General features: G+C 49.2%; 1 protein-coding gene across 1 annotated transcript in view; it reads right to left on the reverse strand.

Moving 5' to 3' along the window:
• vps53 (VPS53 subunit of GARP complex) overlaps positions 1–17,840 on the reverse strand; it is a 293,849-nt gene that overhangs the window by 111,960 nt on the left and 164,049 nt on the right. Inside the window, exons 14-15 of the mRNA XM_078224778.1 lie at positions 3,297–3,539; positions 425–572 (exon numbers count right to left, since the gene is read on the reverse strand). Coding sequence (XP_078080904.1) covers positions 425–572; positions 3,297–3,539 — 391 coding nt within the window. The remainder of the gene's footprint in view (positions 1–424; positions 573–3,296; positions 3,540–17,840) is intronic.

Genomic DNA, 17,840 nt, shown 5'->3' on the forward strand with positions numbered 1-17,840 from the left:
CCCGAGGGCAGTTGCTGTGGCTCTGGAGTCACATGTAGGCCAGACCAGGTAAGGACAGCAGATTTCCTTCCCTGAAGGGCATTAATGAACCAGATGGGATTTTCCGACAATCGACAGTGGTTTCGTGATTCTTAATTCTAGATATTTTTTATTGAATTCAAATTGCACCATCTGCCGTGGTGGGATTCAAACCCGAGTCCCCAGAACATTAGCTGGATTAATCGTCCAGCGATAATACCACTAGGCCATCGCCTCCCCAATATTTACCAACATACCCTTTAACTACAGCATGCCTTTTGTTTCATGTTTAAGATTACAGGCAGCACAATCAGAGTTATTCTTCAAGCAAAGTAGCTCAGGTATTTTATGCTAACAGATATGCAACACCTTCCTCCAAACCTGCTGTACGGCACAGGATGCTCACCTGTTGAGTTGTTGCTAAGCAATATTCCGCTGTGCTGAGAATGCTACAAATGAGGCAGAGCTCCTCCACTGTGAACTTGGCGACCTCGGAGCCTTCCTTCTCCTTTAGTAGGCTGGAAATGGTCAGGCCACCACTGCTACTTGTAGTTCTGAAGAGAAAGAAAATGCTAAAATGACAAGAAAATCGGAGCAGGAGACCATTCGGCCCTTCGCGGCAAGAAAACAAAGCAAACAAACATATCACCTTTCCTGCGCAGTCGCAGGGTCAAAATCCTGGAATTCCCTCCCTAACAGCATTGTGGGTCAACCCACAGCATGTGGACTGCAGCGATTCAAGAAGGCAGCTCACCACCACCTTCTCAAGAACAACTAGGGATGGGCAATAAATGCTGGCCAGCCAGCAACGCCCATGTCCCACAAATGAATTAAAAAGGCCCCACAGCATGTCACATCTCTCCCTAGTGTCAAAGGCCCCTGAAAACCTACCCCTTTGACCACATTGCTTCCCCTAACGCTTGCCCCTCCATCTGCGTCCAATTTTCCTAGCAAAGTTCCTTGGGTTTCCCTTATGTTTCAAGGTGCTATATAACGGCAAGATGTTATTGCACCCAAACCATTTTTCTCCCATAGTTTGAGGGAACCTTCCCTTCAGCAGTAAGTAAAATATATTTCCATCAGAAAATGTATGTTTATTGAAGAGATGATTAAATTCGGATACTCAAGGCTGTTATTATTGTTTATATATTTGCATTCCTTTCCCCCCCACCTCATGCTTGCGGTATATAAGATTACGAGGTGTATACACAGGGTTAATTGAAAGCAGCTGTTCCCCTTGGTTGAGGAGTCAATCACGAGGGGACACAGTTTTAGGGTGAGGGGCAGGAGGTTCAGTGGGGATTTGAGAAAAAACATTTTCACTCAGAGGGTGGTGAGAATCTGGAAGGTATTACTTGGGAAGGCAGTGGAGGCTGGAAACCTTACAACTTTTAAAAAGTACTTGGAGGTGCACTTGAAATATCACAACATTCAGGGACAAGGGCTGGAAAATGGGATTAGCGTGGCTTTAGCGGTAGTTATTGTAAATGCAGACTCGATGGGCCGAAGGGCCTTTTCTGTGCTGTACAACTCTATGACTCACCCAAGTGAACATTGTCAGGTAATTTTGTGAGGCATCTGCTGATTCAGGCCTTACAGGAGTGCACACTGGTTTGAGATGCTGTAACCCCAAATGCTCTTGCCCTTGCTTGACATTAACATGTATGGAGCCAGCAAGACAGGATTATAATGTTGCCCCTTGTTTCAGAGGACAGAAATATAACAGACCTGGCACAGATTCAGCATGCCCGCATGCCCCTCTTCAATAAGGCTACGTCTGTGGACATATCTCATTACCAAGATATTCAGACACAGCAGCTGAATCAGAAGGCCATTCTTGGCATCCACATCTTCACTGCGCGGTCCATTTGAGGTGGGTCTCCTCAAACTGCAGAAGCTACGTTGACAACTGCATAAAGTCTTAACTGCAGCCATTGTTGCAAAGACCACAACTGAGGCATAGGGCGGGATTTTGCGGCTGGAAATTCCCGCCTGAGGTCAACGGAGATTTCCGTTGTCGGACCCTCGCCCGCACTGATTCCGTGGCGGGCGAGGTGATAGAGTTCCGGCCATCGGGTGTAGACATTTCAACTCTGTCATTTACATGTACAGTACCATAAATTAGAAAGGCCTCAAGGATCCACATGTGAAATCCCAGCTGTGCTGTAATAATTCTTGTCAACTCAAGTGTTTCTATCGGAATTTTCTATATTTTTTTCCTCTTCTTCTGCAGTTTCCTTTCAGCACAAGCCGCAGAGAAGACAAGATGAAGACCTGCCCCCCACATGCTGTTACTCAGCCAGCTACTGGACGTGCTGAAGCTGGCCTGGACCAACTGGTCCTCGGTGTTTGCTCCCTCCATGTGGGAGAAGTGCGGCGGCTTCGGTTTTCGCCAAAAGCTGCACAGTTCAGCTTCAAAGCTCACCATGTGGGGAATTATAATCACGATCCCAACACCGCCTGGTACACGCCCAACCCATCAGATTGATGTTCAAACATATTCCAATTTCACCCCAAGCACAAAGGTGGGAGGCAGGATTTTCCATCTGCCGTACAGGAAAACGATGCATAACGTCAAAATAAAATGTACCCATTGACCATTATTCGGGATTTTCGGGTTCACTAAAACTTCTGGTTCCAAGAACAATGTTGAACAGAGAGCTTGCCAAAAATCTGCACACAACCTGGTGAACTGAATCTGTGCAGCACCATATATGGCGAAAATGATTGCAGTTCATTCCAATTAGGACCAGTTGTTCTTTCTGCTTGCATCCGATTTACTGAGTCTCCCCATGCTGAGCCTACACAAACATTTATGCCAATCGCAGCAAGGGGAAAGTCTGCCCCGTGGCGTTCCCTCGGCACAAAATAGATCAAAAGTTCAAGAATCTTCCCAGTGCACTCTACAAATCAAAATAAACTTCATTAAAGTAAACAAAATGTAAACGAGTGAACTTTAACTTGGAACCTAATCTTGAATAGAGATTAGTTAGGAGTTATTAAAATGGCCCACGTTGGTTTCATCTGAACCCCTCGTCCAAATGACATCTTTTGGCTCTCAAGTTTCCAGCATTCTCTTTTTAACTGGGCTTAGCTTGCCCTGGACACGAGAGACATATAAGCTACACGTGGGGATCCTCATTTAGGAACATAGCTAATTGAAGGGGATTACACCGATTTGGGATGTTATTACTGCTGATTTGAAATCAAGTAATCATTTGCTGTTGATTGCAGAGGAAATACTCCGCCTGGCTGTTTAAAGATCATTTCGTACTCACTTGGGCAGGTTTCCGGAGAGGATTTTCCACGCATATTCTCGCAGGTATTTCTGGAATATGGTAGTTAAAGCAATCATGGGCTCTCCGGTGCTGAGCTGTGAGCACTGCACCATGCATTTCTTGTAGTAGACAAACAGATCGGCACAGCTAGGGAGCACAGCTCCCCCTTCATCGGTGTTTGGCTTTGGAGGACCCTGGGCTTTGAAATCTGCCACAAACCTGTCAATCAGTTCACTGAGGTTCCTGGCAATGAGAAGGGGGGGAAAAAAAAAGAAAAAAACATTTGAAATATGGACCAGAGATACAATTAGCGCAAGAAAACTTTCCTGTTAAATATGTTTTTTAAGTTTACTTATTAGTGTAACAAGTAGGCTGACATTAACACTGCAATGAAGTTACTGTGAAAAATCCCCGAGTCGCCACACTGTTCGGGGCACACTGAGAGAGAATTTAGCACGGCCAATGCACCTAATCAGCACATCTTTCGGACTGTGGGAGGAAACTGGAGCACCCGGAGGAAACCCATGCAGACACGGGGAGAACGTGCAGACTCCGCACAGACAGACAGTGACCCGAGACGGGAATCGGACCCGGGTCCCTGGCGCTGTGGGGCCACCGCGCCGCCCCGATATGTGACGTAGCAGTGGAGAAATTAGCACATGGGAAACGCACCAGTTAAGACTATGCCTGGGAAACAAGCAGCTTTATAAATCTTATGCTATCAAAGCTCAAATCATCCGATTCAATTGCAGGGAGGTGTCATTTTCTTTGCGCTACAAGATTCACAGCAAAACATTTGGGAAACAAAACTGTCTCTCCTCCCTCAAAAAAAAAAATTCCAGCTCTTTGTGTTAGCTCACATGCATCTGTTATATGCGGTATATTGACGCAGGTCAGAGAGGCTATTTTCAATTGTCCAACACGTTAGAATGCAAAATAAAGCCCCTCGCTTCTCACTTTCACGAGATCGACTCTCCAATGATTTAAAAGGCCAAATGTTTTGAGACTTGCTCTTTTGAATTGTTTGCGGTACAGCTTGGGACCTGCCTAGCTCTTTCAGAAGGCAATGGTGTTGGTATCTCCCCGTAACTCGCACAATGCTGTCTACGTGCAGCTCTGCAGGTGATAAACGTGGGAACATTGGGAAGTGAAATAAATAAACCCAAATTTCACAGAAAGCAAATACACTTTTAACCAGGGCAAAATCAACGACAACTTTTTAAAAAATATTCTTATACCGAGTTAGGCTGTTCTCATCTTGTTGGCTAATTGTTGGTCATTCCATCTCCCTGACCAAAACATCGCACCAGCAACACAGACCGGTGGTTTCGATGTAAATACACTGGCCATGCAAGAGCTGGAACACCTAGCTTGGTCAGTGTATGTAGCTGCCTTATGAAGTGAGGGGTGACCTTATTCAAACATGTAAGATCCTGAGGCAGGTTTGACAGGGTAGGTGTTTTCACGAGTGGGAGAGTCTCAAACAAGGGGACATAGCTATAAGGTCGGTCATTTAAAACTGAGGTGCGTAGGAATTTCTTCCCGCAGAGGGTGGTGAATCTCTGGAATTCTCCGCCCCAAAGGGTAGAGGAGGCTGGATTATTAGAAGTATTTAAAGTGGAGGCGGATAAATATTTGATAGATTGAGGGATAGAGGATTGTGGGGAAATGGCACAGAAAAGGAGCCGAGGCTGGCATAGATCAGCCATGATCGTACTGAATGGCGGGTCAGGCTTGAAGGACCTGGTGGCCTAATCCTGCTTCTATTCCTTGTGTGAATGTGATATTTTTTGTTCCATTTCTGCCGGATGCCCAGAAGGAAAACGGAGTGAGGAAAGTGGATACCTTCCTGCTCAAGTATGTTTCTTTCCAATCAAGCATTTTAGTGCCCTTCCTTTCACACAGATGAAAGCATGGAAAAGAAGAGCGGGTGACATTCAAAATGCACAACACTAAAGTGGTGTTGATGCATGTGGCAAAAAAACATTACAAGACAGATCTTCCAAATTTGATCAGGACTTCAAGGAACTTCAGGGTATGGCTACGGGCACCAGAGCAGTCAACCTTTCCCCGCCCCAAGGCCAGGTACAAGTTTGTAAGATACAGCTTATTCCTTTTTTAAGCGCACTACATGGTGGACGCCTCTCAAGCAGCTCGCCAGCTTTCTGTCTCAGGCATTTTTTATCAATTAACCTTGGCTGTCAACAGCATTCTCCCTAGTGTCAGTGGCGGCTCCCTGTCCTGCCCCATTCAGAGACCGGAGCACAATGAACACTCCATTTATTACTGAGGGAGGATTGTGCTGTCAGATGTGCCTTTTTTCGACGAGGCATCTGTCCGAAGCCCTGTCTGCCCTCTTAAATCGTGTAAAGGACATTGGAGCACTATTCCAAAAGGAGCAAGGGAGTTCGGGTCAACATTTATCTCTCAATTAACTGAAAAACAGACCGTCTGGTCATCATCACATTGCTGTTTGTGGCATCTTGCTATGCTCAAATTGGATTACATTACAACAATGGCTACACTTCAAACCACTTAATTGGCTGTAAAGTACTTTGGAAATCCTGCAGGTCATGAAAGGCAATTTATTGCAACCAATCTTCCTCTGTTATTACTTCCTTGTTTTACTTACGCCAGGGATCAGAAGGGAGAACGAGGTGTTGACGGAAAGTTGAATGGCAGTATCTAGCCATAAGCACGATGGGCTTTAACCCCACTCCCTCCCTCACCCCCAGACAGTTTGCAAGGTTATGTGATGTGACTAGCTGAAGCTACAGAGCAGGCAGCTTCTGGATGTTATTCCTGCTGAATGAGTTGTTCTCAGTCAGGACAATGGTAGAGACACTATCCAGAGAGGAATACCAACCAGGATTTATGATGTTGATCGCTATCCAGGCACCCCCTGCCTGAAGCGCACCTTTTTTTTAAAGACAATATACAAGGAGAGGATCAGTCCCAACTGTGCTGTCTCTAATGATTAAAAAGGCTGCTGATTCTAGCTCAGGCTCTGATGGATAATGTTTGCTTGAGCAAGATGCAGGAAGGCTCCTGGTGCCTGTGGGACTGTACCCAGCAGAGAGTGTACACCTTCAGGAAGAATGAGAAAGCGAGGAAATTACTAAGAAAAAGCCTTTTTTTAATAAAGGGGTGTATTTTTTCTTCGATGAAGACATGTCGATAAAATTTGCTCCTTGCTCTGCCTTCAAAATTCATCTGTGCTCCTTTGAAGTGCCCCTTTTAAGATTAAGTTTATTTATTAGTGTCACCAAGTAGGATTACATTAACACTGCAATGAAGTTACTGTGAACAATCCCCTAGTCACCACACTCCGGCGCCTGTTCAAGTACACTAAGGGGAGAATTTAACATGGCCAATGCACCCTAACCAGCACGTCTTTCGGAATGTGGGACGAAACCGGAGCACCCGGAGGAAACCCACGCAGAGGCAGGGAGAGTGTGCGGACTCCGCACAGACAGTGACCCAAGCCGGGAATAGAACCCAAGTCTCTGACGCTGTGAGGCAGCAGTGCTAAACACTGTGCCACGTTACAAAGTACCAAATGGGTAGGTTAGTGCAAAGGAAGAAGAGCATGGAGCAAGTGTAAAATGGTGTAAACAACGATCCAAAGTTTACAATAAAAGAAGAAGTGGGTAGAGAAAAGGCTGATCAGAACATTACAAAGGACTTGTGCAGAATCAAGTTTGGTCTAGTTTAAATGTATGTATCTGCAGCACAGCTTTTAAGGGTAAGGTTACTACAATCGGAAACGCTGGCATCGCGCCAACAAGGAGGTTAATAGTGCCCATATGTTGTCCAACCACAGAAATTTTCGAACCCAAGTACCAGTTACTTCTGGGAAATATTCTGAAACGCACATTAGCAATTAGTGCTAAATTGGTCATACTCAGACTATCCCTCCAGGGGCCCATCAGTTACATTTGGGTTTAATCTTGGCAATGAGGATTATTTTACAGCACGGGAAAGGTGCAGCTTCTCAGGATGTTAGATAATGGATAAATATGTTGATTGATGCACAAAAAGTGGAAAGCCTCGAGTCACGAGGGAACGTATCAGATTCTGCGAAAACCGAAGGAAGAAACAAAGAAAAAGAAAATAGAGGAAGAAAGCAAAATAATATCCTTCATTTATATGATGCCCTATATTGCAATGTCTCGAAATTGTCCACGCAATTAATTACCCTGCAGTGCAGTCAGTTTTGTAATTTGAGAAGAGCTCACAGAATCATTGCAAATTTCTCCCAAGACACTAATGATTAAAAATGCTTGATTAGAAAAATTGCATCTATAAAATGAACAGAGAGCATGATTTGGGAGAGTTTGTACATTAAGGTTCGAGGATATGGGAAACATAATGAAACTGACTTAAGATCCAATTTCCAAAACAATGGGGAAGAATGAAGAAAATTTAAACATCCAGGAGCACCATGGTGGGCACTGCTGCATCTCAGCGCCAGAGACCCAAGTTCAATTCCAGCTTCGGGCCACTGTCTGTGTGGTGTTTGGACATTCTCCCCGTGTCTGCGTGGGTTTCCTCCGGGTGCTCCGGTTTCCTCCCACAGTCCAAAGATGTGCGGGTTAGGTTGATCGTCCATGCTAAATTGACCCTAGTGTCAGGGGGATCAGCAGGGTAAGTGTGTGGAGTTATGGGAATAGGGCCTGAGTGGGATGCAGTCGGTACAGACCCGATGGGCTGAATAGCCTCCTTCTGTACTGTAGGAATTCTAAGTCTGTCCTATTTGGTTTATGTTAAAGGTGCCACATAAATCCTAGAGAACTGTGATAGAAATAATAAACGCTTTCTGGTTTACACAGGAATTCACATCAAATAGTTTGACATATTTCTCTATAGTTGTTCCACTAACTTAAAGAAATACATTTTCATAAAGAACTGAAAAGATGTTTTGGCAATGTGTTTAATCTATTTCTTTTTTTAACTCCTCCCATTTTACTTGGGGTTGTTACAATGCTGGTTGATTGCCTTCTCCTGCCAGTCCTCTTCCTATCCCACTGCGTTTTAAGTTTCCCACCACCGCATCTTTCCCTCTCATCTTAGGTTTTCCTCATCTCCTTCTTCCTGGCAATCCGATCTCCATTACTTGCCTCACCACATTTCCTCTCTTTCTCCACAACAGATGACCATCCCACGTCAATTTCTTCTTGACTATTTTCTTTGATGTTGCCACAGTCTTCACTGGCCACCTCCCCCCCCCCCATGATGTGTTGGTTCCTGATTTTGTCCTTTTGCGTTATTCTGCACATCCATCTCAACATCCGCACCTCATTAGTACCCAGTCGTGGTTCCTCTCTTCTTGATGTTGCTCGAGGTTCTGCACTGTATAACGAGGTCGGTCTCACAACCGTCTGGTCAATTCTCCCTTTCAGTTTCAGTGATACCTTTCTATCACATCACACGCCACTGAACCTCTTCCAACTTCCACAGTGGTTAGCGCTGCTGCCTCACAGCGCCAGGGACCCGGATTTGATTAAGGCTTGGGTCACTGTCTTTATGGAGTTTGCACATTCTCCGTGTCTGCACTTCCTCCGGGTGCTCCAGTTTACTCCCACAGTCCAAAAGACGTGCTGGTTAGGTGCATTGGCCATGCTAAATTCTCCCTCAGTGTACCCGAACAGGCGCCACAGTGTGATGGCTAGGGGATTTTCACAGTAACTTCATTGCAGTGTTAATGTAAGCCACTTATAACACTAATAAATAAACTTTAAAATTAAACCAACCAGAGCTAATCCTTTGCTTAATTTCAATTTCTATATTTCAATTTTTCTCCCACACTCCAACGATGTGCAGCTTAGGTTGATTGGCCATGCTAAATTGACCCTAGTGTCGGGGGATTGGCAGGGTAAATGTGTGGGGTTGTGGCCTGGTTGGGATTGTAGTCAGTGCAGACTCGATGAGCCAAATGGCCTCCTTCTGCACCGTGGGGATTCTATGATCTTCTGACACCAGTGATCCCAGGTACAGGAAATGACTCACTTTCTCCAAGTCTTCACCCAGAATCTTTACCCTTCCACTCTGAAATGTGAACAGTACTGAAACCTATTCATTGCTTTTTGCAAATTCAGAGATTAAATAATAAATTATAAAAATACAAACTATAAAGGAGAGAAATAAACTACTTATCAAGGAATATTGGCAAAACAAACAAGTATAGAAACTTAATGGCAAGGTTCAGCTTTTCAGGCGTTAGAGGCACCTAAGCCTTCAGGAAATGCACACTCATTACGACAAAATGTGCCCACGTTGTCACATTGATGTAGGCACAAGAGAGAGATCCAAGATCTACACAGGACAGACCAATGCCAATTGAGGCCACCTCCACAATTTGTATTTACCCTGAGGCACTGAGGAAAGAGCAGGTCTACATGGAGTCCTCACAGGCTGGGATTATTGCAAACCGCAGTGATGACTGAGATTCACTCCATGTGATATCAAGAAACAGCTGAAGGCACTGGATACTGCAGAGCCTATCGGCCCGCACAACATTCCTGCAGTATTGAAGGCTTGTGTTCCAGAACTAGCCCTGAGCCAAACCGTTCCACTGCAACTGCAACACTGGCATCTACCCAGCAATGTGGAAAATAGCCCAAAGCAGGAGAAAAGCAGGACAAATCCAACCCGGCCAATTACCAGCCCAATCTACTCTCGATCAACAACAAAGTGATCAAAGGTATCACTGATAGTGCTACACGGCAGCACTGACACAGCAATATCCTGCTCACTGACGCTCAGTTGCGATCCTCAAGGGCAACGTAGCTGTTGACCTCACTACAGCTTTAGTCCAAACATGGACAAAAGGCCTGAATGAAGAGGCGAGAGAGAGAGAGAGAGAGAGAGAGAGAGGGAGAGAGAGACGATTAGTATGGTAAATACGTGGGGTTACGGGAATAGGACCTGGGTGGAATTGTTGTTGATGCAGGCTCAATGGGCCGAATGGCCTCTTTCTGCACCGTAAGAATTCTATGAACTACCTCATGAATGACCTTCCTTCCACTTTAAGGTCAGAAGTGAGGATGTTCACTGATTGCACAATGTTTGGCACCATCTTTGTGCGACTCCTCTGATACTGAAGCAGTCCGTATCCATATGCATTAAGATCTGGACAATATTTAGGTTTGGGCTGATAAGTAGCAAGTAATATTCATGCCACACCAATACTATCTAATAACCAACAAGACAGAATCTAACCATTGCCTCATGACATTACCATCACTAAATTCCCCATTATCAACATCCTGGAGATTACCATTGACCAGAAACTGAAACTGAGCAGGTCAGAGGCTCAGAATCCTGTGGTGAGTAACTCACCTCCTGATTCTCTAAGGCCTGTCCACCATCTATAGTGTGCAAGACAGGAGTGTGATAGAATACTCTCCACTTGCCTGGATGAGTGCAGCTCCAACAGCACTCAAGAAGCTCAACACCAGCCAGGACAAAGCAGTCTGCTTCATTGTCGCCCATTCACAATCTTCAGCATTCAATCCCTCCACCACCAACACACCACAGCAGCAGTGTGTACCAGCTACGAGACACACTGCAGCAACTCACCAACACTCCATCAGCACCTTCCAAACCCAAGATCTCCACCACATAGAAGGACAAGGCCAGCAGATACATGGCGACATGACCACTTTCAAGTTCTCCTCCAAGCCACGCAACATCCTGACTTGGAACTATATCGCCGATCCTTCACTGTCACTTGGTCAAAATCCTGGAACTCCCTTCCTTCAAGCACTGTAATGTTCTTACAACTGTAGCAGTCCAAGAAAGAGGCTCACCACCTTCTCAAGGGCAATTAGGGACGGGTAATAAACATTGGCCGAGCCAGGAACGCCCATATCCCATGAATGGATAAAAATATTGTGTTTGAATCCAACAAGTTTCTCTTGGAAATGATTCAAGATGATCCAGGCCATTCTGTCTCTTTTTAAAATGGCCGCCACTACAGCAGTCCCAGTGATTGTACGTACATCACCAATCCGGAGGTACTCCAGCACACTTGCATTCAGCTGCTTTGACGAGATGGTGATGATACATAGACCGTGTGATTTTTGAATTAAACCGGATCGTTACTTGCTTAAAAAAAACAAATCCACAATTTAGGCTAAACCCGATAAAATTTTGATTTGATTTATTGTCACATGTATTAGTATACAGTGAAAAGTATTGGGCCTTGCCCCCAAACAGACAAAGCATAGCATAGAAACCAACCATAGAAACCCTACAGCACAGAAAGAGGCCATTCGGCCTATCGAGTCTGCACCGACCACAACGCCACCCGGGCCCCACCCCCACGTCCCCACATATTTACCCACTAATCCCTCTAACCTAAACATCCCAGGACACTAAGGGCAATTTTAGCATGGCCAATCAACCTAACCCGCACATCTTTGGACTGTGGGAGGAAACCGGAGGAAACCCACGCAGACACGAGGAGAATGTGCAAACTCCACACAGACAGTGACCCAAGCCGGGAATCGAACCCAGGTCCCTGGAGCTGTGAAGCAGCAGTGCTAACCACTGTGCTACCGTGCGGCCATAGAGTTCATAGAGAAGGAAAGGAGAGAGTGCAGAATGTAGTGTTACAGTCATAGCTAGGGTGTAGAGAAAAATCAACTTAATGCGGGGTAAGTCCATTCAAAAGTCTGATGGCAGCAGGGAATAAGCTGTTCTTGAGTCGGTTGGTACGTATCCTCAGACTTTTGTATCTTTTTCCCCTAAGGGAAGAAGGTGGGAGAGAGTATGCCCGGGGTGTGTGGGGTCCTTGATTATGCTGGCTGCTTTTCCGAGGCAGCAGGAAGTGTAGACAGAAGCATTAGTGCTGGTGACGTGCAATCCTGCTGTGACCCATGCAATCTCGTCCCATTTTGCACAAAAAGGCTCCTCACTCTCTTTCTGCATGTGACACATGGCATCCACACAGTGTGGAGTTGCAGCTCCCTGAATCACACCACTGAATGAAGGGGGTAGGTGACACAGAGCAGCCAGCTCATAAGGCGCAAGAATATTGTGAAGTCTTGTTGCAAATGTTTATTAATTAAAGTGCGGTGTTGACTGCTACTGAAGTAACTTTGCTGATTAAACAATACCTACTGATTATAGACACTCCATCTTATCTCTGATCAGGAAAAGCATGGATTTTCCCCCAGCCAATTTCACCAAGACAACTGACCCCATTGAAAACTCAAACCGTAAATAAAGAGAAATGGTTGACAGTGGCAGTAAGGTTGGCAATCAGAGAACGCACACTTAAGGTACAAGCAGAAGAACCAGAGGCAGCCTGGGGAGACTTTTTTTTAAACACAGGATTGTTGTGATATGGAATATTCTCCTGTAACGATGCAACTGTAACTTTGAGAAGGGAATTGGATAAATATTTGAAGCAAAAATAAATTTTGGGGCTATGGGGAAAGGGTAGGGAGATTAATTGGATGGCTGGCGTGGGTACAATGGTGTACCGCGACTGTATTGTTCTATGATGTAATGACTACATGTTTTAATGATAATGGTACATTCTAATGGAAGAAAAATGGACAATACAAGGAATGGACAAGAAAATAAATTAGGTAGACAGGACGCAGCAATTCTGTTCTAGGTCAATGTGACTCCTAAGTACTCATGAGAGAGATCATTTTGGCAACTGCATGCAACTTCTGTGGCTAAATAGTTGTTTAGCTTAAAGCAAAAGATTGCATCTACTAGTAATATAAAAATCACACGCTGTGCTGCAGATTGCGAGATGGTTGCAGCAATGTCATTAGCTGGCTTTTGCTGCCTTGAAAGTACAGTAGTTTGAAATGCCAAAATGGGACTCCCCCTCCCTCACTCCCCACCCCCACCCCCCGCCCTTCACCCCACTCCCCCCCCCGCCCCTCACCCCACTCCCCCCCACCACTCACCCCACTCCCTCCCCGCCCCTCACCCCACTCCCCCCCCGCCCCTCACCCCACTCCCCCCCCGCCCCTCACCCCACTTCACGCCCCCGGCCCTCACCCCACATCACCCCCCCCCGCCCTTCACCCCACTCCATCCCCCCGCCCCTCACCCCACTTCACGCCCCCGGCCCTCACCCCACATCACCCCCCCCCCGCCCTTCACCCCACATCACCCCCCCCCGCCCTTCACCCCACATCACCCCCCCCCCGCCCTTCACCCCACATCACCCCCCCCCCGCCCTTCACCCCACATCACCCCCCCCGCCCTTCACCCCACATCACCCCCCCCCCGCCCTTCACCCCACTCCCCCCTGCCCCTCACCCCACTCCCCCCACCCTTCACCCCACTCCCCCCGCCCTTCACCCCACTCCATCCCCCGCCCCTCACCCCACTTCACGCCCCCCGCCCTTCATCCCACATCACCCCCCCGCCCTTCACCCCACTCCACCCCCCATCCCTTCACCCCACTCCCCCGCCCCTCACCCCACTCCCCCCGCCCCTCACCCCACTCCCCCCCGCCCTTCACCCCACTCCACCCCCCGCCCTTCACCCCCCATCCCTTCACCCCACTCCACCCCCCGCCCTTCACCCCCCATCCCTTCACCCCACTCCCCCCCGCCCCTCACCCCACTCCCCCCCCGCCCTTCACCCCACTCCACCCCCCCGCCCTTCACCCCACTCCACCCCCCCGCCCTTCACCCCACTCCACCCCCCCGCCCTTCACCCCACTCCACCCCCCCGCCCTTCACCCCCTTCACCCCCACTCCACCCCCCCCGCCCTTCACCCCACTCCCACACCCCCCCGCCCTTCACCCCCACTCCACCCCCCCCGCCCTTCACCCCACTCCACCCCCCCCGCCCTTCACCCCACTCCACCCCCCGCCCTTCACCCCACTCCACCCCCCGCCCTTCACCCCACTCCACCCCCCGCCTTCACCCCACTCCATCCCCCGCCCTTCACCCCACTCCCACCCCCCTGCCCTTCACCCCACTCCACCCCCCCGCCCTTCACCCCACTCCACCCCCCGCCCTTCCACCCCACACCCCCCCGCCCTTCACCCAACACCCCCCTCGCCCTTCACCCCACGCCCCCCCGCCCTTCACCCCACACCCCCCCGCCCTTCACCCCACACCACCCCTCACCCTTCACCCCACACCACCCCTCACCCTTCACCCCACACCACCCCTCACCCTTCACCCCACACCACCCCCACCCTTCACCCCACACCACCCCCCACCCCACACCACCCCGCCCTTCACCCCACACCACCCCGCCCTTCACCCCACACCCCCCCGCCCTTCACCCCACACCCCCCCGCCCTTCACCCACACCCCCCACCCCCCCGCCCTTCACCTCACTCCGCCCCGCCCTTCACCCCACACCCCCCCCGCCCTTCACCCCACACCCCCCCGCCCTTCACCCCACACCCCCGCCCTTCACCCCACTCCACCCCCCGCCCTCCACCCCACTCCACCCCCCCCGCCCTTCACCCCACCCCCCGCCCTTCACCCCACCCCCCCCGCCCTTCACCCCACCCCCCCCCGCCCTTCACCCCACCCCCCCGCCCTTCACCCCACACCCCCCCGCCCTTCACCCCACCCCCCCCCCGCCCTTCACCCCACACCCCCCCCGCCCTTCACCCCACACCCCCCCCGCCCTTCACCCCACACCCCCCCCGCCCTTCACCCCACCCGCCCTTCACCCCACACCCCCCCGCCCTTCACCCCACACCCCCCCGCCCTTCACCCCACACCCCCCCGCCCTTCACCCCACACCCCCCCGCCCTTCACCCCACACCCCCCCGCCCTTCACCCCACACCCCCCCGCCCTTCACCCCACACCCACCCCGCCCTTCACCCCACACCCACCCCGCCCTTCACCCCACACCCCCCCCGCCCTTCACCCCACACCCCCCCGCCCTTCACCCCACACCCACCCCGCCCTTCACCCCACACCCCCCGCCCTTCACCCCACACCCACCCCGCCCTTCACCCCACACCCACCCCGCCCTTCACCCCACACCCACCCCGCCCTTCACCCCACACCCCCCCCGCCCTTCACCCCACCCCCCCCCCGCCCTTCACCCCTCACCCCCCTTCACCCCTCACCCCCCCCCGCCCTTCACCCCACACCCTCCCCGCCCTTCACCCCACTACCCCCCCCGCCCTTCACCCCACTACCCCCCCCGTCCTTCACCCCACACCCCCTCTACTCCACCCACCCCCTTCCTATCATAGAAATTGACTTATAATTGAGAATCTGCAAAATTTGATTGGATGTGTATAATATAGGTATGGAAACAAGTAGAACTCTAACAAAGGAAACATTATGCAGTTCCAACGGCTGGGAAAATTCTGGCGTATAATTGGGACAATCCGAGCGTGGTTAATTTCACTTTGTGATAGTCCAGGAAAACAGCCTTTTAGAAGGGGGGGGCGGGGCAGAAAACGCCCAGGTCAGAATTTAAAAACAGATTGGTAATTCAAGTTTCCAATATATCAACGTAACGTAACTATACACAATTTCCCATTTCCAGCCTGCATCTTTCCCTGGATCAGTAACATTTCTTTGATTTGATTTATTATTGTCACATGTATTAGTATACAGTGAAAAGTATTGTTTCTTGCGCGCTATGCAGACAAAGCATACTGTTCATAGAGAAGGAAACGAGAGGGTGCAGAATGTAGTGTTACAGTCATAGCTAGGGTGCAGAGAAAGATCAACTTAATGCAAGGTCGGTCCATTCAAAAGTCTGACGGCAGCAGGGAAGAAGCTATTCTTGAGTCGGTTGGTACGTGACCTCAGACTTTTGTATCCTTTTCCCCACGGAAGAAGGTGGAAGAGAGAATGTCCGGGGTGTGTGGCGTCCTTAGTTATGCTGGCTGCTTTGCCGAGGCAGCGGGAAGTGTAGACAGAGTCAATGGATGGGGGGCTGGTTTGCGTGACGGGTTGACCTACATTCATGACCTTTTGTAGTTCCTTGCAGTCTTGGGCAGAGCAGGAGCCATACCAAGCTGTGATACAATCAGAAAGAATGCTGGGTAGGGGGGAGGGGGGGCTGAAATGTCCAGGTCATTTGTAAAAGTTGGTGAGAGTCGTAGTTGACATGCCAAATTTCCTTAGTCTTCTGAGAAAGTAGACGCGTTGATGGGGTTTCTTGACTATAGCATCAGCATGGAGGAGCCAGGATAGGTTGTTTGTGATCTGGACAGCTAAAAACGTGAAGCCCTCGACCATTTCTACCATTTTGACACTGAAACAAGCAGCGACTTGCATATCACCAACCAATGACCTTAATGAATTGCACACACTTTCAGATACAATTATTCACTAAAAATAAATGATTTGTTCACCACAGAAACATGTATTCACTTGCCAGTACTATCCGCTTGACACGAGTTCACCCTGAAATGAGCATCAAACTGACCTTACAGAAACCCAAGACTGCAATCAAAGGATGCTATTATGAGGCTGCACATAAAGGCACTGGGTGAAGTTCCTGCCTTACTGTGATCACGTATTGGCTGCGCAACTTGGGATGTGTTTTAATACGTCAGTATTTATTTTAAAACAGACTGTGTAAGGCAGCTGGGTGAGCTAGTGTGTGAACCCATTCATTGCCCCCACCCCCATGTCTGCATGGGTTTCCTCCGGCTGCTCCGGTTTCCTCCCAGTCCAAAGATGTGCAAAGTTAGGTTGATTGGCCATGCTAAATTGCCCCTTAGAGTCCCAAGATGTGTAGGTTAGATTGGTTAGCCATGATAAATGTGTTACCAGGGATAGGGTGGAGCGGAGGCGCCTGGGTGGGATGCTCTTTCAGAATCCGTGCAGACCCGATGGGCTGAATGGCCTTTTTCTGCACTGTAGGGATTCTATGATTCTTTTTCATGCACTCACTCTCCCTGGGTGTCCAATAACACCATCGCTCCTTCTGTCTCTCAGTGGTCATATATCAGTACACATTTTCATTCCTTTCTTACTCGTTCCTTGAGTGATGCTCAGTGGTCTATTTCAGACGAATTTTGAAGCTTCCAGTTACAACACCAATAACCTGCATTTTTATAGCACCTTTAGTGCAAGCGGAAGGATATGAACGCATTGGGGAGGGGGTGCAGAGGAGATTGACCAGGATGCAGACTGGAATGAAGCAGTTAAGTTATGGAGAGAGAGGCTGGATAGGCTTGGGTTGTTTTCGTTAGAGCAGAGAGGAGCGACCTGTGTACAAGATTATGAGAGGTACGAACAGAGTGGATAAGGAGCAGCTGTTCCCCTTAGTTGAAGGGTCAGTCACGAGGGGACATAGGTTCAAGGTGAGGGGCAGGAGGTTTGGGAAGGAATGTGAGGAAAAACTTTTTTACCCAGAGGGGTGGTGACGGTCTGGAATGTGCTCCCTGGGAGGGTGGTGGAGGCGGATTGCCTCACATCCTTTAAAAAGTATCTAGATTACCATTTGGCACATCATAACATTCAGGGCTATGGGTCAAGTGCTGGCAGATGGGAATAGGTGGGAGTTCAGGTGTTTCTGATGTGTCGGTGTGGACTCGATGGGCTGAAGGGCCTGTTCTGCGCTGTAT

This window comes from Mustelus asterias, chromosome 12 (genome assembly GCF_964213995.1).
Source record: "Mustelus asterias chromosome 12, sMusAst1.hap1.1, whole genome shotgun sequence".
NCBI lineage: Eukaryota > Metazoa > Chordata > Chondrichthyes > Carcharhiniformes > Triakidae > Mustelus > Mustelus asterias.